At 45.0% G+C, this 26927-nt stretch overlaps 1 protein-coding gene across 1 annotated transcript in view; it reads left to right on the top strand.

Annotated features, from left to right (window-relative positions):
* The window catches only part of LOC124221759 (A-type potassium channel modulatory protein KCNIP1), a 95380-nt gene extending 70518 nt beyond the window's left edge, over nucleotides 1-24862 (top strand). Inside the window, exons 4-7 of the mRNA XM_046632043.2 lie at nucleotides 5952-6140; nucleotides 9199-9272; nucleotides 19494-19706; nucleotides 24418-24862. Of these exons, the coding sequence (XP_046487999.1) occupies nucleotides 5952-6140; nucleotides 9199-9272; nucleotides 19494-19706; nucleotides 24418-24528 (587 nt within the window). The 3' untranslated portion in view covers nucleotides 24529-24862. The remainder of the gene's footprint in view (nucleotides 1-5951; nucleotides 6141-9198; nucleotides 9273-19493; nucleotides 19707-24417) is intronic.
* Nucleotides 24863-26927: the final 2065 nt, after the last annotated feature.

The raw sequence follows: 26927 nt of genomic DNA, 5'->3' as shown, positions 1-26927 counted from the left end.
CTTCTTTCTTGCCGATAAAAATGACCCAGGAAACGAAAATCCCGAAGCCCATTTTACCGCCACGCATTTCCTATAATACCGGGATCTTGCAGCGACGAGCATGGTCGAAGGACCAGGAGCAACATCGCGGAGGTTGGATGAGGTCAGCATTGTTCCGTCAGCGATGAAGGACGGTGAAGAGGGAGAAGTAACAGAGGAAGGGAGGAAAAAGGAACTTTCGACGAACGGTAGAGACGCGTTTGTTTTATGCCACCGAGACGAACTCGAGGAGGTCTGGGAAGAGTCTTGAGACTGGTTATGACCGAGTTCGATAAGCGACAACGCAGGTTCAAGCCTCCACCACGACGCCACCGAGCCAATAAATCCTTCTCGCCTCCTATTATTCTTCCCACCCCCGAGACGGCAATCTACTTGAAACCCTAACTGCAAGCTATTTTGAGGATGAAAAATCGCACCCTTGCCTTAAATAAATTTCAAACTACTCGTCAGTCAATCGTGGAAATATGTAACACCTACGGACGTGCGAATATATTCACCCCATTCCCTGCAAGCAGTCAGCTTCGCTTCGTGATTAATCGGTCACGTTTCTCGCAGCTGGACAACCTCCGAAAACTCTCCGAAATTCCCATCATTTTATTGTCAGAAGCCCTAGCTGAACTTCTTCGTCATTGCAGAGACACTACTCACTCTACCTACTGATTCATCGGTGCGACTGCACCTCAGTTTCCCTAAATTGTCGCTGTATCGACCCGTTATGACTGTACTTTCAGTTAGTGATACTGAACTTGGAAGTTCTTGCAAGGTTAAAATTAATTTCTAACCACTAAAATAGCCTTCCTGACTAGGAAAGTGTCCAACGTGTATCCTACCGACTTTTTTCATTCTGCGATATGTTGTAGTAAATCAAAAATTATTCAACACGTCCTTTTCTTAAGTGCCAATGTAGCTGCTTAACGGGTAAAAACCATCATTAAGACTTAAAGTGAACTTCGGAGGTATTTTTTAGCCTTGAACGACTAAATTGGCTGATAGAAAAAGATCGGTAACTGATAGTTTTGCATATACTACAACATATTAGAAAATGAAGAAAATCGGTGAGATACACCCGGAGTACATTCCTCGTAAGCGACAGTCGAAGGGACACCAGCCGACGATCATTACCACATCCCGCCTTCGGTAACTCCTTCTAACGCAAGCTTTCCTCTTTGCCTGTTTCAGATACTAACAGACTAACCAGACCGGGGAGTGGGGCGGAGGGCCGTGTCACACTATGTCATTGCCACGGAAGCCGCACCGCCTCAAGCCCTAAAATCCCCGTCTTCGCTCAGTCGTCGTCCTCGTCATCGTCGATTGAGCCTGAGCCCGGCGTTCGGCGCACGCTTTCGGATTTGGAAGTTCCGTAATCCGTTAAGTGAAGAGACAAATTCGAGTCCGGGAAAACCGGGGATGAACATTGGGTCCTCGAGATCGGATCCATCTAACGCGCGTCTCAACGTGCAGTCCCTGCAACGAGTTCCTCGTCTCGAGATGGCGGCCAATGCCTGAGGCACTAACTGCCCGGGCCCCGTCTTTCAGTCCACCTTTCTCCCGCTGTCCTTCGGGACTCAGTGTACATTCTTCCAAATCCCGATCTCCGCTCATCCCGTTCTCTACCCCCGCCTTCCAGTTTGGCGATCAGCCCCGAAACGAGACTCCGCATCGACGAAAAGCGATCCTTCTCCAACGTCGAGTGAAAGGCGGCCGCCTCTCGTCCCGGTGAAGGGCGTATCTTCGGGCCTGCCGTGGTGTTGTCCACCGGGGGTTGCAGCGGCGGAGCCGTTGACGGAGGTGAGGGTGTGTGCCGACGGCGTGACTTGGAGCGCGGTGGGGGCGGCAGGGGCTCCACCTGCCTCGCCACCATCAGCTCCTCTGTCGCCGGAAGTGCGGGGGGTTGCGGCCCGGTGGTGGGTCTCCCCTCCTACAAAAAGCGGCAGGGAAATGCGACCGCCTGGGGCCGCGGGGGTCGGGGCCGGGGGCGCGGACGGGGGGGCCTGGGAGGTGGCGCAGGGGGTGGAATCATCCTCGGGCCCAACGCCGCCCCCGGTTCTTACCCCCCGGGACTTCAGGGCGTCGGTCCTGGCCTCCGCGAGGTCGTGAACATTCTCGGGGAGAGAAATCAGGCCGGTACTTTGACCGGCGTTGGCCCGGTGCCGGGCTCCTCGGACCCTGAGGACATCGACGACGAGGAAGAGGGAACCTCGCCTAAGAGACCACCGAGACCGCTCTACAGGAGGCTCTTCAACTATGTTCGGCAGGCCTGGACGGGAGTCAAGTTTGCTCTAGGTATCTAATTCGACCTTCCGATTATGAGGGACAATCGTCGGTAGGACATTTGAATCAAAAGTTGATGAGAGAGATGAAGAAATTGCCCAACAACGTTATTTGGCACCAATCATAGGGAAGCGAGAGTAAAACAACGTTCCTTCCAACTGATAGATATTATTCCGGGCAAATTCGAATAACACTGGCTAAGATATCAACAATTTCAGCTGCGTTCCGAGACTTTTTCGTAAAGTATCCTAATAGTGAAGTTTTTATGAGGTAGGATCGTTGGTTCCATACCCAACCCTCCTCCTTTCATACCCAGGCTTGGGGCCAACAATGGCAAAGTTAAATGTATTATAACATGAGATTTCTTGAAGGTTTTTCGGACAATATGTGGGACTTTAGTCAACATGTGAAATGAGCCCACAAACACTAGAATCGGATCAAAAATACCAGAGCTTAACCATTTTGAAAATTCTAACTGTAAAACCTTGTCCTAAATTGCTGATATATTGGCTTGAGTTATTCGAATTTGCACAGATTTCTGTCTTATTCACAGCAGTTACGTTGGTTCATTCGTATTCACCATAGTTGGCAAGAATAATATGGATAAAGATTTATCAAACTGTTTTTTTGTCTTTTCCTAACTTCTGATTCAGGTGGTCCGACCGATTCATCCTTAACCCGTATTCGTTCAATACGTCAGTAAACAATACGAGGTACAAGCAATGAAGAAAACTTGTTGAATTTATCAAATATGGCAAAAGAAACGTATTGTCGATTCGACTAAATGAATTGAATACGTATAACATTGATCGGCCTTATTTTTCTTGAATCAAATGACGTTTCTTTGATTACAAAAAAAACCCATTCGTTCCTCCATATATTATCGCCATATTTGGTAAAACTGACAAGTTCTTTCTGTATGTAAATCATCCCCTCACGTTCACACGCCGATTACTTCCAACATCCTCAAGTTCAGCGTGGTTAGCTGCCTTATTTTCTGATTAATGCGTCCACTCAGCCAACCTGTAGTTATCCGTTAGTAGAGCAATGCTACAACTCTGCGAAATAATATATGGTGCTTAGGTGCAGGAAGATTCGCGCATGTTTATTCGAGCCAAGTTATTTACTGTACGTCTACCTCCACAGCAGCAGGTTAGCTATACACGTACACATTCAAGGCATATTTACCGAGATTGCGTCGCTCCGGTGGAATACGTCTCACGTTAAGTGCCCGATGTGTATGGAGCACTGGGACTGTTTGTAAAGGAGCCCGATTCATCCCCGGGTCGTGACACGTCCGTCGTATCGCGCTGGGTGGCTGTATCCACTCATTGTTAAAGCAGGCGGTACCTACCCTTACCTAATTGCACCCCATGTCGTCTACCTACACTTACTTCTGCAGTGGCTAGCGTCAGACCCGGGACAAAAAGGGTGCAGCGCATTGTTTCGAACGCGTTGGACCCGCCGCCTTGTGAAAATCCGCTAAAAAGTTGACAAGGGACGGGATTTGTTCTGCTGAAGCGGTAAATAAACCCCTCAAGGAGAGAGACAAAAGGGGATGACTGTTCGCCGATAAATACTGTCACGACTACCTATTGCTACCAATTCCTTTCTAATGAGCCGTTTTCTTTTGCACGCTTACTGTTCGAATTAGTTTTCAACTCCACCGATTTACACACACTATATTTCCACCACGGACAATATCTGCTAACGAACTAAACTCGTAAACACCATAAACTCAACCCTGATTTTTCACCGATCATCGTCACGCCATGAAGCATATTGGCAACATCGAATGTATAATGTATTTTGAACTTTGTAAAAGCTCATCCTACTTTAACACCGTTTGATTTACCACTGTTCAAAATGTGCGTCAAAGTAACGTGAGCTCGTCAAGTCCCACTTGATCCGTTACAGAAATGACATCGCTGTGCAAACGAGGCTCCATCTGTACCCTGAGTCATCTATAAGGGAACCAAGACACGCAGTGTATCAGAGTAACATCTTTCCGTAATTCGTGGAAATAGCTAGACTGCTTGACCCTTTAATTATCTCGTTACACGGTTCCATGCAACTTTTAAAGTGCAGCCGTGATTCGGTCTCTCAGTTTTCCCCGCGGGGCAGAACAATGGAACACAAATTACAAACTGAAAACAAGCAACAGACCGCGGGACACGGTAGGAGGGGCTGCAACTGGTAGATCAATTTGCAAATTAGAACTCGCGTATATAACGAAGGATTCTCGATAAATGAAATCAGTAATCACGGAGCCATTCAACAACGGTGGCAATTACTTAATCCTCACTTTCACAGGATGAAAATACCCCTCGGCTCTCGCCGTGCGCAAAACTTGACATCTCTGTACTGGGTTCAATCTCAAGAGTAAATATTCCCACCTCTCGGTCCATTGGTCGTCGTTCATCTCGGTCTAGACTCACCTCAAGGCATCATTATATGCTTCGGAAAAGTTCCTCCGGTCCATGGTATCCATTGAAGCAGCTCTCGCCCGCGATCCTCTCGGTAATATCGCTAATTGCTGCGACGACAAGGTCGGTGAAAAACAAGGCTAAACGTAAACGAGAAAGTCAAGAGGAAAAGAATGGTACACGACCCTTTCAGTAAAATCCGCAATTTGGACACTCTTTATTCCACGGACACGACCAAAGAGTTCAAAGGCTTCCTCCGGTTCACTCTGCTGATTCCTCAAGACGGCCCAATCTCAAATACGATGTGGAAACGCTTTCCTGTTCACGAAACGAGGACTCGACTCGTATTTAGCCGTGGCCCAAATATCGGAGAATGTTAAACTCTTGTACCTAAATTATTCCTAGGACGTTTTGCCCACGGTTGTCTCTCGAGGAGTCGAGTACTGAGGCGGGTAGGAGGTTGACCTTCGGTGGATATATGACGGAAGAATATTTTCCTCCAGGGGAAGCGAAGGATATATGAAAAGCAGCCCCGAGGGCTCGCAACTTCGACGAGAGTCTGTGCAATGCGCCCAGATGTCCTTATACACACAAGAGTCACTTTGATGTAGAAGTCCACTCGAGGCTCCCCTAGCAACGTGAAAGACTCCTCGGGTGCAGCCCGCGCTTCCAAATCAAAGATGTAGACATATATCATCAATCGAAGGCTTTCACCCCTTCGATGTTTCACCTGTTAACTTTATCCCCCCTCCCTTTCTTGCGTGTTCTTAGTTACCGCATCCGCAGTTCAGCATTCGGCATTCAGCATTCCAACCCCTGCGGATCAAACTCGAAAAGAGATCGAGCTTCTTCATCTATCGAACGTAAGACTTACGAACTGCGCTCCTAGGACTGAACATGATTGATCGGGATCAGGGTCTGAAACCTCGTTGACAGACAGGGGCGTATTAAAATCCCGGATAACCTGAATAAAGCTCCATGAAAACCTGACTCGGCATTGATTGATCCGGTTTAAAGTACAACCCCCTCTTGGACCGAGGTCACCTTTCGATTCTTGTTTCATCGCAACGGGTCAACCACCCCTAATTGCCCAAGGCGAAAAGTGCGTCGTGGCGGCTAGGTTTCCGGTTTGCGGCAACTCCGAACCTTTGACCTAGTTCTCGAACAGAGATACCGACAAATTGACCCGCTTTAATATTCCATTTGGTTTTCCAGACTCAGAGTACGAGGAGGAACAGACTCCCAGGTACCGGCCCGACTCCTTGGCCAGTCTCTGTCGGGCGACACGGTTCACGGAAGCTGAGCTGAAGCGCATATATCGGGGCTTCAAGGCTGAGTGTCCCACGGGTGTCGTCCGGGAGGAGACCTTCAAGTGCATATACTCCCAGTTCTTCCCGCAGGGCGGTAAGTCGGTCACCATGTTGGATCTCGTTAAAATTCATGCGCCACGCATTGACGAGCCGGCTGTCGACTTTGGGGATGTTTATTCAGTCTCGAAACGAAACGGGGAAATATCACCAGATGGGATGGGAAAATTGTTTACCCAGTTTGAGAGATGGAAGGTCGCGGGATCAACGACCACTTCGACATTGATCGTTACCAATGGGTCGAAGGACTCTGTAGGCACTGGAAGACCGGGAATCTCCGAGTTTCGCGGCTGGCCGGACGGTCCGCTTCTGGCACCGTTTCGTCGCCGGGGGATCCCCGACAAACTGACCAATTCGGAAACTAATAAAGGTCGAGGGAAGTCCGCTGCTGCAGGCTTGTATACGAAAAACCATTCGCGTTCGACGATTTTCGATACTTTCGACCGGAACTCGAGTCACGTCACGTTACCACAGTATAGATTTACTTCCCGGCTGGCAGCTGGCACCGTCGATCCATTTTTACAAATCATTCCGGCAGCGGTTCTGCCGTATGATTGATCTCTCTATTAATCGACAATATACACTGTCATCGAGTATTCGAATTCAATTCCATTAACTCTCTGTTATTCCAAGTATTCGCATGAAATGCGCAATCACGTTTTCCAAATCAGTAAATGGGAAATGAGAAGAAAAAAAAACAACAACAGCAGGCAAGCGAAAATACGAAGATAAAATTTCGTACGTAGTGACTTGTGGAAATCGGAATTTTGGGAGTTTTTTGTAGAACATTTTTTAAGTGAGTACATTTTTTCCGAACCATTAAGGTGAATTATGATCGGGCCCTTTTATACTGGACAACTTGTTTCACTTGATTGAATTGCTGGATTTATTTGACGCACCGTTGTTATAGTGGAGAATTTTTATGTTCTTAATTGAGCCAGTAATGGTGGCGTAGTTCGATAGACACAAATCCGTTGATCGAATCAACTAACGAACAGTCTAATAAAACAAAGTGTGAAACGTGAGTGTGCGCGTGTGAGTTCGTTTTTACGTGTGCAATGGCACTAGCACGCGCATTGGGAATCGAATCATCAGCAAATCCTCTCTGCTCAACGTGATGATATCCGAATCTGGCATAAATGAGGATTTGCGATAGGTATTATGGATATATTGTGGGAAAAAAACCAGAGAGACACAGCGCAGGCGGGTTAATCGTTTTATTCGCGTTACAAATTATATACGCATTATAAGTTGATCGACGCACCGAAGCTACGAATCGAAATTTGCAATTTGACAATATTTGGAAAGAAGGGGACAGCCGCTTACCGCGTATCTCATTTTCTCAAATTAATGCTACCTTATTCTCAAGCCACTTTCACATCCCATCTTAGATTGCTTCCCTGCGATGGTCCGGTCAAACCACCTCACATTAAGGTTGATTCCGGGACTGACCCGTGTCCACGGCTGCTGGATAAGCGTTTGATCCTACAAACCGAAGGATTAAGGAACTAATTCTTGAGAAGGTCGCTCGCTCCGTTCTTTCTTCCCGTTCTATCCCTCGCCTTTTTCTCCATCCACGTTTGTCATCGGCTGTTGCCAAGCCGCCGTATCTCGTGAACCCGGAAAAAGCAATGAACCTGAAGCACCGATCGAAGATGCGACGGACTTTCCACGTTTTACGCACGTGTCGGTCTAGCCGATCGTCCAAAATCCGGGCATCGGCAAGTGCGTTTGAATGCCTCTCATCAAGAGTCAATGAAGCGTTCACCAGGGTCGATAAAATGCGATCCCCCTTAATTCGGGGCTCGAAGATTGAAGGCGGTGTTAAAAATTGAACGTGGTTCCCATCTCCTTGGGCAAGAAAGTCACGGTTACTCTCCTTTTCCCGAAGAGCCAGTCATTCCGACCATTGAAGTACTTCAGGATGGTTCCCCTGTCCAAATTCCCGCTCTGGAAGCGCCAGTTTCGAGTATTCGCAACGAGTCAACTGAACAATTAATCGCGTGTGCGATGTACCGGAATTCATTGCATTTAACAACCTGCAGGCGTAACTGTACAGAGTCCCTTTCATTCGGGATTCTCTTTTAGTCGCGGCATCAAAGGGGGAACTTCGGATACCTACTCGGCGAAAGAATAAAAGCGAAGTTAAAACTTTTATGCGGAATAGACTAAATTCCTCTGTCCCAGGTGCGCCGTACGGACAAACGCCGCTATTTAAACAACGTTAACAAACGCATATCCTGCTGGTCAAAGTGCTGATGCAACCCATGTGTTGAATTCTCGTAATTAGGTACTCCCTAGACACAGTAGTGGTATTGGATCGTCAGGAAAATTCATACATTTACTTCTCTCGCATAGGCCGAACTCCTTTGATCCAGGTAAAAACTGTCATGGCCCAAAGGTTTCTCTAACCATGCGTACGTGGCGCTTTAGTTCTGTTTCTGTGAGGTCAATCTCCGATTCGCCCGAGGCGAACGACGCAACGTTAGTAACAATACCGACGGAAAATCAAAAGTCTATATATTTGCAACAGGTCGTATTTTCCCATTTTAAAACCTCTTTCATGTTTTTGTGAGACTCTAGAATAACGTGTTCGACTATTGATTCACTTTGATGTACGTCACTACTGGTATCGTTGACTTCCAATTAATGAAAGGATAAAGTTTCGTTCTTGGTACTTTTGCAAGTCTCGTTCAACCTCAACTGTCAACTAGCGAGAAGTTTTACATTTTTAGTTTCCTAGTGGTTTTTCTTTTATCCTGGCTTCGATTTTCGGCCAACAAGAAACTATCGTCGCTAAGGGTAAGTTAAAGAGACGTTATGTAGACGCTGCCGTTCTCCGATAACTTGTTGAAAGAAAACCTAGAAAGTACGTCTTATCGGAACGAGTGCTGGCACTGTAATCCAGTCTCGTGGGAGTCGAGTAGAATATAGTAGTTTTTCCCGACAAAAAGCGCTGAAATTTCTGGGAAAGTTTCGACTCTGAAAATACAGAAACTCCACCCTCCACGTGAGCTTGAATTACTCAATTTCCAGACTGCAATTGCACGACGATCTTGACTCAACATTTTCCTCTTGTTCTTTTCTTTTTATAGCCAACACGAGCCAATATGCCCACTACGTATTCAATACCCTGGACCAGGATCACAGCGGTCTACTCAGTTTCGAGGTGAGTACTTTTACACAACGTTACGATGCCTTTTTACCGCGAGAAATGCGGACAAGTCCTCGTAGACTGTATCCGAAAACTGCAGGCCGCATTTCTTTTCCCCTGTATCTTGAATATTCCTACACTTTATGAAAAGTGATCACAAAACTGTGCACCCTAAAAGCTTATCTCGCCTGATCTAAATCGAAAAATCCAAGGAACAGTGCGCCTGCTTTCCGGATGGGTGGATAACCCAGCTCTTCGAAATTTCCTTCCCTAAAATCGGAAGCTCACCCTTCGATGTCATACCTTTTACGCTCAAGCCGCTCTGGGTTTATTTATCTAACAAGAAATCGCTGCCCTCATACGACTGCTGTTGATCGGTAAAAACAGCGACGTGAACGCAACGCGGTTTGTGGTGTGATTCCCGATTAAAGCCAAAGCCAGAAGCCAGAGAAGCGAGATCGCGACGAAACAACAACCGCAAGCTCTATTTTATCGCGTGACGTGACGCTGAGTACTCCACGATTCTCGCGTTTGATTTCCCATTCTATACTCTCGGTCTCTTCACGCCTCGGCACTACCGACGTTTCAGTAACGAGGAACGATTCATCGGAACCTTCGACAAAGAGACTGGCCGCGCACATAATTCGTCAGCGAAACGTTGAAACGGAGTATTGACAGCCCGGGTAATGGAAAACCGTTCCAATACTTCAGCCACGTTCCCTATTTCAGTTTCCAGAGAGGAAGATTTGATCCTCAGCCGAGCTTCGTGCACCGTGAAACTGACCACCACCCCTCCGAACCGCGAAACTCGGTAGAGGGTGAATTTTTCGCACGTTTGTTCGTCAAGAACACTCGCTTCGCGGTAATTGCAGAGTGAATTATCGATGCACGAAAGAAATCCAGCATTGAATTACCGAACTGTGGTCGCAAGTTTGTGGATTCCGTTACGACTGGCACAACCGAGTAGATGTGAATATAATAATAGGCGAGGTGCTTCGGCTAGTTGCTACTGCAGAATCTTGGAAACGGGGACATGTACACAAACGGCTTCGGACAAGCGGATAATTGGGCTGACAGTTTCGTAGCAATTTATGGGCTCCGGCTTGCAGCGGGTTTTCCGTAACACTAAAAATGGACCCTAGACTCCTAGTTGCATTACTGCGGATCCGGGAAAACTCGACGCCTCGTGTTTTTTGCTTTTATCTTCTAACTTTTGAACACCGGAGTTCCGCGCCTGCGACGCCCGACACGAGACAGCTTTACCTTTTACGATATTAGGTACTAATCTATCTGTCTTATTTATAATTCATTGTTTCACGCGAGTACCCTGCTTCCAATGGATCCTTCTCTAATTCCATACGCATTTGTGTGTATTATGTATCCCGTAGCTGTGCTCGCGATTTATTTTCAATCACGCCACAGCCGAAGAAGATTGAATCGGACGAAAATTTGTTTCTGGAACCGATGGAAATAAGCTAGCTCAACTCTTGGATGAGAAATAAAACGGAGCCTTGGTTGAAATCACCAGCCAAATATTACAGCAGAAAATTACTCAGGTGTACGATAGCAATTACGCCATAGATCACGGTCTTGTATGACACACGATATTAATTGTCAATTTTGTGAGAGAGCAAAAAAAAATTCGAGGAGAATAATTTCGGGCAATCTTACCTCGACGAATGTCAAACGCATTCTGCCAGTACGTGAAATAACAAAGAACTCCCGAGATAAAAGGGTGGGGAAGGAAGTGTGTCGCGAAATTTGCGAAAGGACCAGCTGCTGGCATCAATTTATCTCCGAGACTTTGTGCGAAGCAATAACGTTGCTCGAATACGCGATTGTGTATTTACATATATGCGATGGGGATTGCCGTTCTTGCATTTGAATACTCGCTTCAATTTAATTCCCGGTTGTTAGTTCCAGACGAACATGGCTGCGGGTAATCTTACTTTTTCTAAACTTGCCTGCGTTCCAAAGCCCGACGTTAATAAATCCCTTCAAAAGCGCGGCCTAGGCTCTTTTCGAGGCAGGGCGAGCACTTCGGTACCTCGTTTGAAATGATTGAACGTGACTTTGGTTACGCGTAGAGGGGTGGTTTTTTATTTCCATTCATTTCGTCCCATCCCATCTCCCTCGCGCGTCCAAGCCACTCCGAAGGGCCGAAGGAATTTGCACTTGCGGGGCCAGCGCTGCCAAGAAATAAATAAATAAATAAATAAAAGATGCAGCGCCGGACGGGGCGCGAAAGCCGAATAAAGGAATGCCGATTTTATCCCTCTCGGTGAAACTGACCGGACCAAATTTAACCCCTCAAACATTCACCCTGGATGTTCGACCTCCCCTGGAAATACAATTTGAAAGTCTGCGAGCAATGTGTCGCCTAAAAATTTATGAACAATACCACTGACCGGAATTCGTCGCTAAATAATTCAGATATACGTCACGATAATTGTATCAGTTCAGAATAATTGACTCGGTAACAAAACGAACCTACAATTATTGAGTCTACGATACACGTGCTGAAAATTGTATTTAAAATTAACACGTGCAATTGCAAAAGTTGTTTTTTTCTTTGGTATAATCTAGACGAATGTTTGCAATTTGTTTTACCGTTGTTACATCCGTAATGAAACGTCAGTTCTTTGACATTTTCACGCAGTTAAACCATCGACGGGAAATGTTTCCAGAATGAAGAAACCTCAAAAGCTTTAATATTCTGTCGAATCGAGATAAGCATAATTTTTGCGAATTTATACCTCCCAACTCCCGAGATACTCATAATCTGACAAAATGACTATATTTTTTTTCGGTATAGGAACACGCCAAATTATATATCCACAAGGGTGCAAACCCCGAATGTCCCGCCCACCCTTTACCCAAGGACCAGCGTCGAAATTGGGAAACCCGTATATACATATCGCCCTTCCGCCATTCGAGCCACGCTCCAACGACGCGATATAAATAACAAAGAGCCCAAAGTCCGAGTAAAATCTCCTCGAATAAAGACTGGCTTATATATTGACACCGGGATAAACAGAGAAGCTCCGAGCTTTCCCTCATGTTCCGCTGCTCTTATCCCCGAAGAAGAAGTCACAAAACCGTTCGCAATTCGCACAGTCAGCAGGGAAAACACTCGCCAGGATAAGCTCGCAACGAACGTCCAGGAACTCGGAGAGCAACCGGTTCGTTCGTCACCCTGATTTTAGAAGTCAAATGAGGAGAGAGCCGGGCGGGCTGCACTTTGGCTCGAAAACGGAGGGTGAAATTGGAACGGGAATGCGGTATTCTTGGGGAACGAGTTACTCGGATACCTGTGGAGCATCATCCTACGTTGCATCGTCAGCCGAGACCTGAGAGCCTTTTCGTGTAGTTGGTTCACCCGGCTTGACCCGGGCAGCAAACGCGACCGTCGGATTGCCTACTGCGGAATAATTTGCCTCGGGAATACCGACCGGGGGTGAATAAGGGACAGGGTCGTTCAGCGTCAAAGTTCCTCCCCCACAGACCCAAGCCAATGTCGCTCGCTTGCACGAACAATTTCAAACCCAAAGTTATCAGTTCGGTGCCCCTCGACAGGTCTTCCATAAGAAGAAGCCTGATCCCGTTTTTTCCGCCCCCTTTGTCCGGGCGGAACTAACGCAATCCAACCAAGGATGGACTTGGAATATTCTGTCTTCGTACCGAGGACCATATATAGGAACGTCCTAAAGTCTATCCGCAAAGCGGAAGTGCCAAAGTCTTTTCGTGAACCATTATCAATTTGCTATTTCTGTACAGTGATCGTCGTCAATTTCTATCACGAATTTCGGAGGAAGATTCTCAGGCGGCTCGATCAGTGTCTCCCATCTTCGAAGGTCGACGCATATCCGTCTTAAGCCTATCGGTAATTCCTCCGGCCGCAAATGACGCAGGAAATGGGTCAAAGTTTGACCCCCGTGATCCTCTCTCGGAGCAAACCCCTCAACTTTCGACCACTGCTTGACGGCTAATCGGTCACGCCTGGGTCTGCGGGTGTGACAAGCAGCTGGAGGGTGGCAGGCATCTCTCTCTTTCACCCTCCACCGCAATCTACAACGTGATCAAACCAAACATCCGGATTTTACGCGGAGTCGGGAGGGCCTGAGCTCGGCAATGGACATGATCGAAACCTCGCTCCACCCGCAATTGAACACCCGAATTACGACCGGGATTTCAACTCGTCGATCCCGACTTCTCTCTAATCCAAATCAAACGGATGGGGGGACTTTGCTGCGTGCGCTTTATCCGTCGGTGAACTATCCCCAGGCCGAATTGTCGCGCCATTAGTTGGGCGCCGAATTTGGTCTGTGAAAATAGGATCGTGATGAAAAAGTCAATTCTTCACGACCTGATTGAAAATTGTTTTATCGAAAAATATTTCATTCTCAGCGAAGCTGGTTTGCCGAAAACCGATACTTTTTATTAATTCTATTAAGAGATAGTCGTGCAATGGATTTTTATCAATTTATTACGTTCGTAAGCTACGACGATCTCTTTGAAAATACTGAGATAGAAAATAGTGGCGTTGTAAATAAAAGCTTGGATATCTATGCTTCATTTCAAATCCAATCCAAATTGTCAAAGCCTGGTACATTTGCTGGATTTCACCCAACGATGGCTCATTTTACTAAGAATATCTGTTTCTATAACAAAGTCGTTGAAATATTATATATTTTCGTTTTTTTCAGTAGTCAATTCATTGTTGCGATTTGTCGAGCATAATCGTTATCGGTGCAATGTTACAATATTTGACGTTCAACAACATCAACTGATCGATGACAAAAAAACGCTTCAGTGAATTTATAGAAACGATAAATCTTGTCAATGAATCGAACCATCATCAAATAAATTGAATCGAATCTCAGCTCTACTGATATCTAAGCTCTAGTTCATAATTCCAATATTTTGTATATTCGCCAATATCTTAGTGACGTACGACTATCTTTAAATATTAGCTCCCGAACCCTTTCGCGTGTAATCAGCCTCATAGACAGCGATCACCTTGACCTGGGATTTTCGCTATGAAATCTGAAAGATGAAGGATAACTGCTACTGCTTTACACACAGGTCACTGCTCCAGGAATTGTTACTCAACTCTTTTCTACTTTCGCCTTGAATCCGTTCCAGTCTTCGAACAAGCACGTGCTGGCGTACAGACCCGGACTGCTTTTACATGAGAGAAGGCTTTAACCACTGCAAGTTTAGAGCGGCGATTACCGTAGGGAAAGATTGCGGCTGCGGTTTGTGGCACCCCGTCGTGTTACCTGAGCACACACGCCGTTGCGGTGGCTTTGGCTAGCCTAGTCATCGGGGGTAGTTTCAGCCCCCGAGGACCTCCGGCTTTATATTTGATCGTTCGTTGTTTTTTCACTCCAATTTCAAAGCCTCTCATCAAGAATTAACCGTCCGTCGAACTCTATCAGCGTGAAACGGGAGCGATCGATCCCACCGTTTCGATGCAGCGGACGTATTTTTTTCTCGCAAAAGTACGTACGAAAAAAATTTTACGGGAGCATCGTAAATCGTTGTCTAAGTATTCGAATTATGTGAGGGGGGGGGGGGGGGGGATGAGCGGAAATAATTTACGATTTTCAACGGTTCAGGGATTGCTGAATATTTCACGAGCTCGTCAATTGTGAAAAAAAGCTTTGTTATAAGCTCGGTAAAAAATTTCATAACTTTGGCACCACCGCCCCATACGCACTGCGGAAACTTGTTACATCAGCAGATGTTCCGCTTCTTGTAAAGGCTAATGAGTTTTTCGTCGGAATTTTGAAGACAATGAAAAATCGCGAACGACAAGTGGGTACGTGAAGAAATAATGGAAATCTTTTATCATTCCGGACATTATATCCTTCAAGATTCGTTATCCGAGCAGCTACGCCGGTCTGCCAAGACAAAGATAAAATAAAAAAAATAACAAGAAAAAGAAAAAGAAAAACAATGAAGAAGAAAAAGATTCTCCGAAAGAAAAAAGCCGGCCTTACGCCTCGCGACTTATGTACCTACAACCTTTCACTCTTGGGAAAAAAATTTGATAAAATATCTTAATCCGATTTCCCTCGGGAATACGAAGCGCACATAAATTTATACGAGCCCCGGTATGAGAAACGGATAAACGGGTAACGGCGTCCCAGCAAGTACAAGGCGTCTGCCTTCTTGGCCACCTTACCTTGGGTAATAAGACGCATTGCAAAACGCGGGCTGACGGACTCGTGCTAGTAACATCGGCTCACCTCTAGACTCTCGCTGGTGGTGAGAAGCCAGAAAGGGGTGCGAGATCAAGTGCTCGAAGGAGCCTAGAATTGTGGCAGGAAGGGCCGGAGTTCGGATCCTCCGGATGTTAAGCAAGATTAAGTACAGACGTCGGGTAAGGACGTATGTCGCGGATTTACTGTTGAGCGAAAATTTATACAAGAGGCCGAGGCTTCCCGTCAGCTATTCCGAAACAATCCCACCCTCGCTTTCTCCAACTTTCTCCTTCCACTTTATTGCTTGAAAACTTGCGTGACATTCCGTTACCACATCAAGAAAAATTAATTTTGCCAAGGAAATAGATGAGTAACAGTGGTAGCGTTGATTATAACAATAACGAACAATCTCATGTTATTACAACAATGATAAATTTTCTATAATTAGGGTCCTGTACCGAAGCATCGAGCGTCTCCCCGCTGGCTGCATTCAAAGACCACTCGGAGTCCCATTTTTGATACTTCTCGTTTTTCTTGAAAATCCTCTCACTGTTCACTCTACCCTGTAATTTTCTCCGCAATTATTTTGCCCGCTCATCCGACAGACCCGAGAGCTTCCTCGCCGGGATTTATGACGCAAAAATGAAATTGTCTCCCTCGCCGCTTCGAGGGTGATGCGGTGGTCACTCCCTCGTATATTGTACTCGGGCAGAACTCGGGCCATTTTTCCAAGGATTCGCTTTTCCAGTCTTCTTGGGCTTAATCCTCGCGGAAGAATCGCGACGGCGACACCATAAATCGGAGACCATATTTTATGATGATTAAGGATCGAGCTTTTTTATTTCAGGAGGCTCGACATCCTCGAGCCGGGACGGATAAATGACAGTTTTTTCCCCACCTTTCCACAGCTTTACTCCTGTTTGATTTCCTACAATTTTTGCTACAACTTTGGAGAGCTTTTTTCCCTTACTTCAAAAATTACAACCTCGCGTCAAAAGCTCACTTCAGCGCCGGCCATAAATCAGACGGGAGGAGAGATTGAACGAGTAGTTACCGAGAAAATGAGTACGGCAATAAGTTTCTCAAGGCCATTTACCCTAGGTTACACTATATGTATACCCTTGTATAGACACCGTTACACAACTCGCGTACTTTACCCACCTCACTGCATAGTTATACCGAAACTGTGAGTTGAATCCAAGGAGGTGTCGACGAGTAGACTCAGTTCAGAGGAAGTCCTTGCCAAGTCAATCGACTGTGTTAGAGATGGGTACATAAAACAGTTGAGAGAAGAGATCCGCTGCCTGCATTGCGAATCTTTGCGAGAAGTTGAAAGGCGTACGGAAATATACGAGCTTCGGAGTGCGAGCTAAAAAAGACGAAATGGAATAAGAAGAAGAATAAATATGCGAATGAAAATTGGCAAACAAACATCATAACGTGGACGTGAATGTGTATGAAAACAAAATAAGACAACCACGCGTGTCAAAGCTTCGACTCCTGTGAAAGAAGTTTCCCGGTCTGAAAGGATTCCCAGGATGAAAGAAAAAGGGCAAGCTTCCAGCGTGACTTGATAGAAAAACACGAGAAGGGAAAAAGAAAATAATTCATGAACACCGAAATCGTTTTACCTTGAATCCGAGTTGCTAGGATGTCGCATTGTTTGCTTCGAACGGCTTTTGTCAACTATCGAAAACCCGTTTCAATGGCATCTTTATTCACTTGCAAAATTTGATATCAAGAATTCTTTCATTCGCATCTGCCCGAATAATCGCGAGTTATTTTTTCTTCGAAAATTAGATAACGACCGGTTTTCCACCGCGTTAAAGTTAGTACAAAGTAACCGCTTCCTCTCATTCCGACTCGATTGTAAGACAGTCATGAGCGGTAACTTTGGCGGGAAGTACCGATCGCCAGCTATCTGCCTGTGAAACGTTTCAGGCATTCGGAGTAGAGGAAAAGGGAAATTTGAATAAAAATAAATGACGTGCCTCGCTCGAACAGTATGAAGGTAAGAGTGTCGGGGTGGACTTTGCAACCGCTCTATTAATTTCGGCCAAGTTCCAGTTTGTCTGAGAATAAACGGATAACGATCGTAGCGAGCGAAAGTGAAAATGCGTAAACGTGCGACGAAGTAATAAACGTAGCACCGGCTGACGTCTATCTGCTGGCGGTGAGGGGCGGATATATAATGCAAGTATCGGTATATTCACGATGTGTATTCACGGTTAAAGCTTGGAGAAAAGTACTCGAACTGACAGAAGTCGTTGCCATGGGGATCGCGATATCGATCTCGTTCCTCTCGTCCGTCGTTCGTCGCTCGACGTACTCGGAGTTATTACCTTCAGTTACGGTCTTGTTTTGTTTCCACTGCTTCTGGACCATTTCCGTGCGTATATCGCCGCAACCCCTTGCGCCTATATCGAACGCAAGCGCGGCAATCCGCATCGGTGCTTTCAACCCCCGATCAAATCGCACGTGCAAAATCGAACCGTGAAACCGAATCGCGCCGAACCGTCAGGAAAATATAGGGCGAGGAGGAAAAGCAGAGGGGGAGGAGCAGGGGGAATGAACGGCGGAAGGGAAAGGGAGTAAGAAAATTAATAGTATAATACACTGCAGCGAAGGGGGTCGTTGGGATCGCGCGCAAAGTGCGTCGAGGAAGCTGAATGAGCGTGAGAGAATCAATTATCTCGAACAGCGGTGATTCTCTTAAGATTGGACGATTCATTCCGCGGAACAAGGGTCTCCTGGCATCGTAACCTGCAACAGTTCTCACAATTTCGAGATATTTCAACGTCACGCCACGCTGAGACAGTGACGCGAACGTCGCGAATTTCAATTTGAATTTAGACCTAGCATTACCGTCGCGCTGACAGTAAAAATAACGAATAAAAAATTATAAACAGTTTGTTTCTTTTTTTTTTTTTTTAATTATTATTTCACCCCGCACTGCAACTAGTCCAGAGCACAAGTAATATCTCTTTGGAATATATTTTACTCGGAAAATCATCCCTCGCGCTTGTTAGTGGCTGTGAAATAAAACAGCTCCGAAGGTCTCGAACGGCTTCCGAGACAGGCGCGGAATTCTTTTGCATTAAAATCGAGGACACGTATTCTAAATAAGGACCAGACACGAGACGAAGTCCTGAATATTTTGCGCGCACGTTCTTGTATCTTTTATGCACTGTGCAATTTACTTGGGCTTAAGACTTTTAACCAAGCTTCAACGCCTGTCGTGACGAGGGCACAAACACGTATAAATATGCTGTTGAAAAGTGTTTTCCATTCGGCATGAATTAGTGCCAACGTGGCCGTTCGGGCCCGATTGTTTCGACTAATTCTCTCGGCGTGCTTAGAACCGCATCGCGTCACGCGACGCCGCGGTTTTCAAACTTTGCGTGTCGGCGAGGCAGACACCCAGTGAAAGCTCAAGCTCAAATTCGCTCGCTCACTCACTCACTCGTTACTAGTCACCGTCACCGCCTCCCACCTCGATCTACGAAGCTGTAATCACCTAACTAGATTAGATTACCCGCCGCTCATTACCCGGAGCATAGCGATAATCCTTACTAATTCGCTATATGTGCCCGTAAAACCAAGGGTTTCGCCGATGATTTACCCGGGATCGTGTTGTGGGTCCAGATTATGTATACATACGCATGCAGCTGACTAGGACGAGTAAGGACGAGCTTTTAACTGCTAATTTACTATTCTTTTGAAAATCTTTCAGGAAATTGGATCACCGATTAGACGCGGACTGTGCAAGTTAATTCCTTGGTTTGACTTACGATTGGATTGAAAATGTCTGATCCTAATTGTCAGGATGATAACTCCTAGTATTCTATTCATTAATCATGCTTTGGATTAAAACCCCGTAGACACGGAGATTCCAAACTTCTCTATTCATTGCGCCGAGAACCGTTGTTTGTTTCCATCTTTCTTACTTTCTCAGCCATTTTTACACACCCTTTTTCCCACTTAGCTCTGCAACGTGATTAAATTGTTCCACCTTGTACACACGCAGGACTTTGTCACCGGTCTGAGCATACTGTCGAGGGGTTCGATGGACGAAAAACTTCGCTGGACGTTCTCGCTGTACGACATAAACGGTGACGGCTGCATAACGCGGGACGAGATGACTGACATCGTCACAGCAGTTTACGATCTGATGGGAAAATTCGCCGACCCGAACCTGGATCACGAGGGAATACGAGACAAGGTTGACCGGATGTTCCAGGTATGATTTATCTCCGCTCTTGGCTCGTGATACGAGTTCCGCCCCATCTCGCGATTCATTTGTACAAGTATATTCATAAATCACCGAGTTACATGCACACGACAAAAGCTCGAAAAAAGACAGACGTCAAAAAGGTGGAAGACAAATTTTGATGCCGCGTAAGAGAGCGAGGAGAATCCCGCAATGCGGAAAATATCCCGCACCCTGATGTCATCGGTCCCTGTGGTGTGAGTGATGTTCAAAGTTCTTGAAAAAGCTTTTTCAGCCGATCCACAAGCTCGCATTTTCGGTCTAACAGTTCGCAGGTCCGAGCTGCAGGATGTGTGTGAAAAAAGAGATTATTCCGTGAATTGATACTGGTTTTACATAGCTGTGTATTTATTCACCGTTTTCTTTCGCCCGGAACGCGCTGCGGGTTCCGGGATACCGAGGGACAGAACAACGCGGTGTTTGCTTTGGATAAGTAGAGCGGTTTACTCTGCCAAACAAACACGCCGGCCATATCCTTCCGTCGTGTTTCGGTGGCGAGATGAAACCAGACGGACCCGCAGCGTCTCTCTTTCTATCCTCTCCTCGCGAGGCTTGGCCAACAGGACTAAAACGATACCGTCGAAATAGGTTTCGTTGTATGGGAGGGAGGGGGAGCCGGTTACAGGAAATGGATTCTCGTCGCCCCGGTATATAAATTACTTTAACTCGAGGTACCAGCGGTACACTTCTCCTCCAGACGCTCAACTTTTAAATCTCCGGCTTCCACCGTCTCCTTACATCACTCGCTTTCTCATCACCTAGTCGAGTTATTCGTACTTTTTCAATCACACCAAACTTCTTCGTCTTATCCTCAGTAGGTAGAGAAACGTCGATACCGCGATGATCAACGGTCAAGGATAGAAGCATGTTCCGAAAGGGTGTCAGATCCGTTCGGTTGATTTTCGACTCAGCCGTTCACCCGAATGTTGAAACCTTGCGGGGATGATACAAGCTCTTGAAATGAGGTAACAACAAAGACACGCTTTCCGCATCTCAATGTCGTAGAAACCACAGGGTGAAACGAGGGCGAGTCAATCGGTTAAGGGTAGCCTTCGGCAAGGTTGGCCAATTAGCGTTCCGGGGGAGGAGGATAGAACGGTGCTTGGAAGTTTGCGGCGCGTGTTTTATCCCGGCAGCGAACCTAGGTCTCGACAATTAGAAACGAGTCTAGTGTGTCTCTCTTCCATGAGCGCGGTGATTATGCGAGTATTTGCAGCTAGTTAGCCAGTCCATGACGGAATTAACTGGCTCGACTCGCTACACCGCAGCCATCGATCAAGCCGCCCCCGCATCTGGATGAAAGAACCTAGCTCGCGCACATGCACATGTCTTCTTTCCATATCCGCCAGCCGGAGAATCGCGATCCATAAATCTTTCCACCTCCGTCACTTAAAGGGCGACACTCAACCCCGCAGGATCGCGGGAAAAGCCGAAGGTCTCGAGATTAATCCTCATATATGTAAGTATGGAAAAAGGCAACGGAGCGCTAAGATTTTCATTGAAAATAAAATATATCGAGAAGTTTTGTCATTATTTTAATGTAATTTATGTATAACGGCATGATCGTTCGGTAGAATTTTCGGATAAGCATGGAGTAAGGAAAAGCGATCTTCGGAGGCTGAAGTGCCCAGAGAAAAGCTCTCGATAATGCGATTTTATTACACCCATCAGCCAGTCTTTTCAAGCCGAATCACGTGTGCGGAAAGATTTCTGAAACGACTCAACCTTTCGCATTTAGACGTTCTGTCGGAGTGAAGCTATTGCTAGGAATCGAATAACCCGGTGCTTTAATTTCACAGCTTTCGTGATATGGATCTTTCCCCCCAAAAAAGTCCCGCTGATAAGATAAGCAGACGGACAGTTGTTTTTATCCCGCAGACGGTCAAGTTACCATGCAATGATCAGCTGTTCAACTGCACAATATTTTCGTAGGTTTACAAATCCCAAAGTGTCAGATGCGACATTACGAATCATTACAAGCAATTACCTACTCCATAGAATATTTAAACTTTCGAACTCACTTTTATTTCATTTAGTCAACCTGGAGAAGTAACCTCCAACGGACCCGGAAATTTGCATAAGTGGATTTAAATTGAATGGACTGATCAAGTTTCGTTTCTCTTGGGACGCGTCGTACGACGTTCTATAAAAAAAACCAGAATATCATTTGATGCGTATGCAATTGAAAAGTTTTAAGGGTCCCACCGACTCCTAAGAAGAGTTTGAGAGAAGCGGGGAGTGTCGCGGTTCCCTGAAGATAAAATTGGCATCCAGAAGGTGGTAAAATTCGATATGGAAATAAGGACGTTGGTTCATAAATTTTAGCGTTCGACAAGTAATGACGTAATAACGTAATGGAAAAGAAACAGCCTCGCTGTCTGACACATTTTTAAAAAGACGAACTAACGCGTGCTTCGAGCGTCATCAAGTGCCACGGAGTAACGGCGAAGAGCCGAAGATGCATTAGCGGACCTGCTTTCCCTAATTATGTTTGACGAGCTAGAAGCTTTGCTTGCAACAGGGTTGCTAATTACTCGGGAAAATCTGCCGCCTCGAAAACCCCGACAGGATTTCATCGGACGCGATGGACCGGGGTGAAAAATGCCCTCGGTCGACTTTAAATTCCAGACAAATATAAACTTTGGAATTTCCTTGTGCTTCCAAATTTGGGTTGACTGTAATATCCAGGATGTCACGGGTAATATCATCGAGTTCTGATGAAGTTTAGCCTGAACTCGGTGCACTCAATTTCAGATTCCCTAACATCTTCAGGCTTTCGACTGTTGCCTGACTCCTGATGAAGACACGCCCAAGGGTCATCAGCGGTTCAACGTTGAAATGCATCTAAATATAGGCCGTGGTGGCGACCTCGGTTTAATTTAAATTATCCGCATCTCCCTTGTTCCGCGGCAAACTCGTCCGTCCCTTCAGGTGGCCGCAATTTAATTACGCGACAAAACGACCGAGGCGAACTGACCGATGCAGGGGACGAAATAACCAGCTGGGCCAAAATTGAACACGGTGAAAATTCTAGCTGCGGGTATTGTAACAACCACACGCGTAGACCTATGACCTTTGTTCTACTACTCATATTCAAAGTCTGCTTTTACTTCATTGCTCATGCCTGTGCGTTAATTACTATCTCGTAATGTTCCGTATAAATTTCACGCAAGAGTGAACGTCGAGGTATTCACTCGAGAAAATCATTAACGGATCGTAGTACAGGCTGAATAGTCGCTGAAACTTCATTATGTTCCTGAGAAGCGATTCAAACTTAGAACTCGAACTCTAACCTGGAGCTAGACACGTGTTTTCAGCTGTAACGGTGTGCTCGAATATTCAGGAATATTATTGTTCACGGTTCGAAGTCTGCAGTGGTACAAAAAACTGCGATCCAAGAATTGGCAGTAAAAAAATTCATTACAATTATTTTTTTTCTACTTCTACAACGTGCAGTTCGATAAAAAGAAGAAATCCTTCAAACTCTGTGATCCATTCGTTTTTGCTTCTAGCAAGGCATCCCAGATATTTTGTAACATGTTATAGTAGACTAAGAATTAAGCAGCACGTATTTTTTTTATCTGCCATCAAATACCTCAAGGGGGTGAAAACACTCAGCGAAATAAGATATGTCAAGGGACGATTTGGCAGCTTGTTGTAGTTTTTTTTTTTTTTTTTTTTTTATTGAGAAAATTACATTTTTCATTTCTCGTTGTGAGAAAACTTTTCCAGTTTGACTGGTTAAAAAATATTACGTTCTTGTCAGTGAAACTGCCAAATTGCCCCTTGACGCGTCTTACTTTGGAGGGTGGTTTCATCCCCTTAAAGTGTTTAATGGCAGATAAGAAAAAATATGTGTCGCTTAGTTTTTAATCTACCATGATATATTACAAATGAAATCAATTCGGAAAAATCGACCGAATACCTTCCTTGCTAGGTGAAAATCTAACGAGTGAAAGGAAGTCGCGTAGCGATTTGTTGATTACATGATCGTTAAAGTCCTTTACATCCGCAATTATCCTTCTGCTAGGATGCAGCGTTATCATACGGATATAATGTAGTAATACATTTGCATTTATGTCTGAAGTATGACAGTGCATATCGGGGAATCGGATGCTTATCGCTAGTCGTAATATACCTATACACACAAACTGGTAAATTAATGTGAGTATATTCCTAAATTAATTCACCATATTCACCGACCTGGTGATTTCCGAAAGTTGACTATACCTAAGCCAACAATAGGAACTGGGATATCCGATAACAATACTCCGATTTAGACGGTCAAATTGACCCCTGAATGTCATTAATGAGACAAAACCCCAAAGTTTCACGTACTTTTCTCGGAATGATCGCACTTTCTCTTCAATTTCATTTATTTTGTCCGGGAATTGAGTGTTTTCAAGATTTACACTCACGCATTCGATGAACTTCTAAGAGAATCCGTTTAGTTCTGAATTCATTTCATACACAGAAATTACCGAACTGAAACTCTGCGCAAACTAGCGCTGTGCGATTAATCGATTAATCGACGGTTTCGATGCATATACCGATTGACCTCTTGATTTATTATAAGGCAACTTCGATTGATCTAAACTGTGCATGGGATAAAACTCTGGGAAATTTGTGTCAGTCCGAGAGGATGAGCGATTCTGACGACTCCCTCGCGTTTGTATTTCAGAAAATGGACGGCAACAGGGACGGAGTGGTGACGCTTAACGAGTTCCTGGACGCGTGTCGCGAGGACCCGGACATTTCGGCGAGCATGGCAGCCCTGGACACGGCCTTCTGACACTCGGTGCGGCCCCGCTACGCGCCCTGGACTTGAACGTCGCTCCGTCAACGAGAATCGTGGAATCGAGCCCGACGATTGCGCCTCGCCGAGGCGGTCGAGGAGCCGGACAAGCCCGTGGCGGAAGTGACCCATTACCGGAAGTCCTCGGGCCCTCGGGTTCGAGCTGTGGAAGGGTGCAGCGACCGCGAGGCGATGGGGAAAAACGGTGTGATTTTCCGTTCTCCGTCCCCCGGACAGTCCGATTTAAAATCATTCGAGCCTGGCCGCAAATTCCTTCGAAAGTGAAAAATGCTGTATCGAGGAAGGTTGATTCCGAAGCTAATTGATGTGAGTTGGGGAGGGAGGGGGGGGGGGGGGGGGGAGAAATTTCTGATCTGGATGTTATATTAAATTTGGGACCGGGGGCGTGAGTTTGAATTTACAGACGCGAGAGTTGCGCAAGATGGAATTCTGGATGATTTTTTCCTTCGATGACGGTGAATGTTATACATATAGAATCAGGAAACGTGTTTTGTAGGTGTATTATGGTTGTATTGTGACTGTATAATACGCACGGTACGGGCACACGTTATACATATACGAGTATATAGGTGTAAGGTATTCACGAATGTTTTGATGAGAAAACGACGGTGCCAAATATTTTACGTGTATTATGTATATTTATTTAAGTCTAGTATTACGGTATCACGGTTGTAAGGAGGATATACGTGTAGGGTGAATAACGGATGGATGGGATTCATTAATAAATTAACATGCCGCACACTTTATGCCGACAAGCAAACACAAAGACACGTGCAACACGCTATCAAAGATTCACTCGTACCTCTATATCTTTATAGTTTGCAATTTATATCCGTTTCGCATGAACTGCGAATTGTTTTTTTTTTTTTTTTATTTTGTTTATTTGTGCAGTCCTAATTGTGCAAGGATCAGCGATTATCATTTCATAACAATAAATTACTATGAAACAGTCGAAACATAGTTTTCAAACCGTAGAATCTGGTCGCAATTTTCTATTGAACGGGGTTGGATTGAACGAAATGACCGGTTATCGAATTGCAAAAACAGTAAACAGGCGATAGTCTATCTGATTCATATAGTCACAAAATTTCACAGTCGGAAATGACGTCAGACGGAGTCCTCAGAACTCTTGATGCATCAAATGGTAAACACCCTCATGCGTACACAAAGGTACACAAGTACACACCGCAAATTATTCTGTGAACATCTCCGCCTCCAGGGGTTGCTTAGTTCAAATTAACACATGGAATTTGTACAACAGGAAACGCGACACAGTTGTCAATCGAATCTAAAATGATCAATCGTATCCAATCACGTACTGAATTAAATTTTCTTATACGCGATGCTGAGGTTCAATTTTATAATATATCTCACACGATTCAACGCCTTTTCAGTATCACTCTATTTTCATGGAGCTGTTGTATTCACTGCCATTTTTTTTTTTTTTTTTTTTTTATATATATTATTTTAGTTTCTTCTCTTTTCCAAACTTTATTCGTGAGATTCGAAACGCCTGATCACAATCCTCGCACACATAGCATTACAATCGCAAAAAGGTACGATTATGTACGATTTAAGGAAAATATGAATTAATAATAACGATAATGATATTAAAAGAAGAATGACAAAGAGAAAAAAAAAAAAAAGAAGAAAAATACTCCAGTAGAATGAGACTGCACGCAACGTGTAGGTGTGCCGCCTAGGGAGTAGGCTCGAGCGATAGGAGTATAACGATTTTATTACATAACTATACCTATATACATACACGATACACACATAAAATATACTGTATAATTAAACGAACAGAAACAAAAGTATTTATTTTTGTCAGAGGTATAATTGTTAATTAAGCTAAGCTTCGGCGCGTTGCACCGTTTGAAAACTGGGATAGTATAATTGAAGGTATTACGTAATATATCCGTAAGTTTCTTAACGCTTAGCGACCACCAGTTCACTTACAGATTTTTCGGCTCAAAATTATTCGGTGTATTTGTAGCCACATCTTCGAAGTATATCATGAAATTGTCGAACGTAAATTACGAAGGTTTTCGACGGTGCGACCCGGGGATTTAATGACTAATTGTAAGCGTATATTGTATAATTGTATATTAATGTAAGGTAATATGTAAATCGAGATTAACACAGTCGGATGTTGTCTCGTATCAACTCAATCACTACCACATGTCTTTGACGTTAATTCGTAAATGTGTATTATAAGAGATACGAAAAAAGTCGGAGATTTTTATGAAATCGCCGACGAGTATCTATTATACATACTACATGCATACATACATACATACATAGTAATTGCAACCATATTACGGTGATGAGGGACGTTACAATAATTCTCTATGAATATCAGAAATCTATTATTG

The sequence above is a fragment of the Neodiprion pinetum genome, chromosome 6, assembly GCF_021155775.2.
Source record: "Neodiprion pinetum isolate iyNeoPine1 chromosome 6, iyNeoPine1.2, whole genome shotgun sequence".
Taxonomy (NCBI): Eukaryota; Metazoa; Arthropoda; class Insecta; order Hymenoptera; family Diprionidae; genus Neodiprion; species Neodiprion pinetum.
Note: the sequence above shows the minus strand (reverse complement) of the source record. Positions and strands in the feature narration are given on the sequence as shown.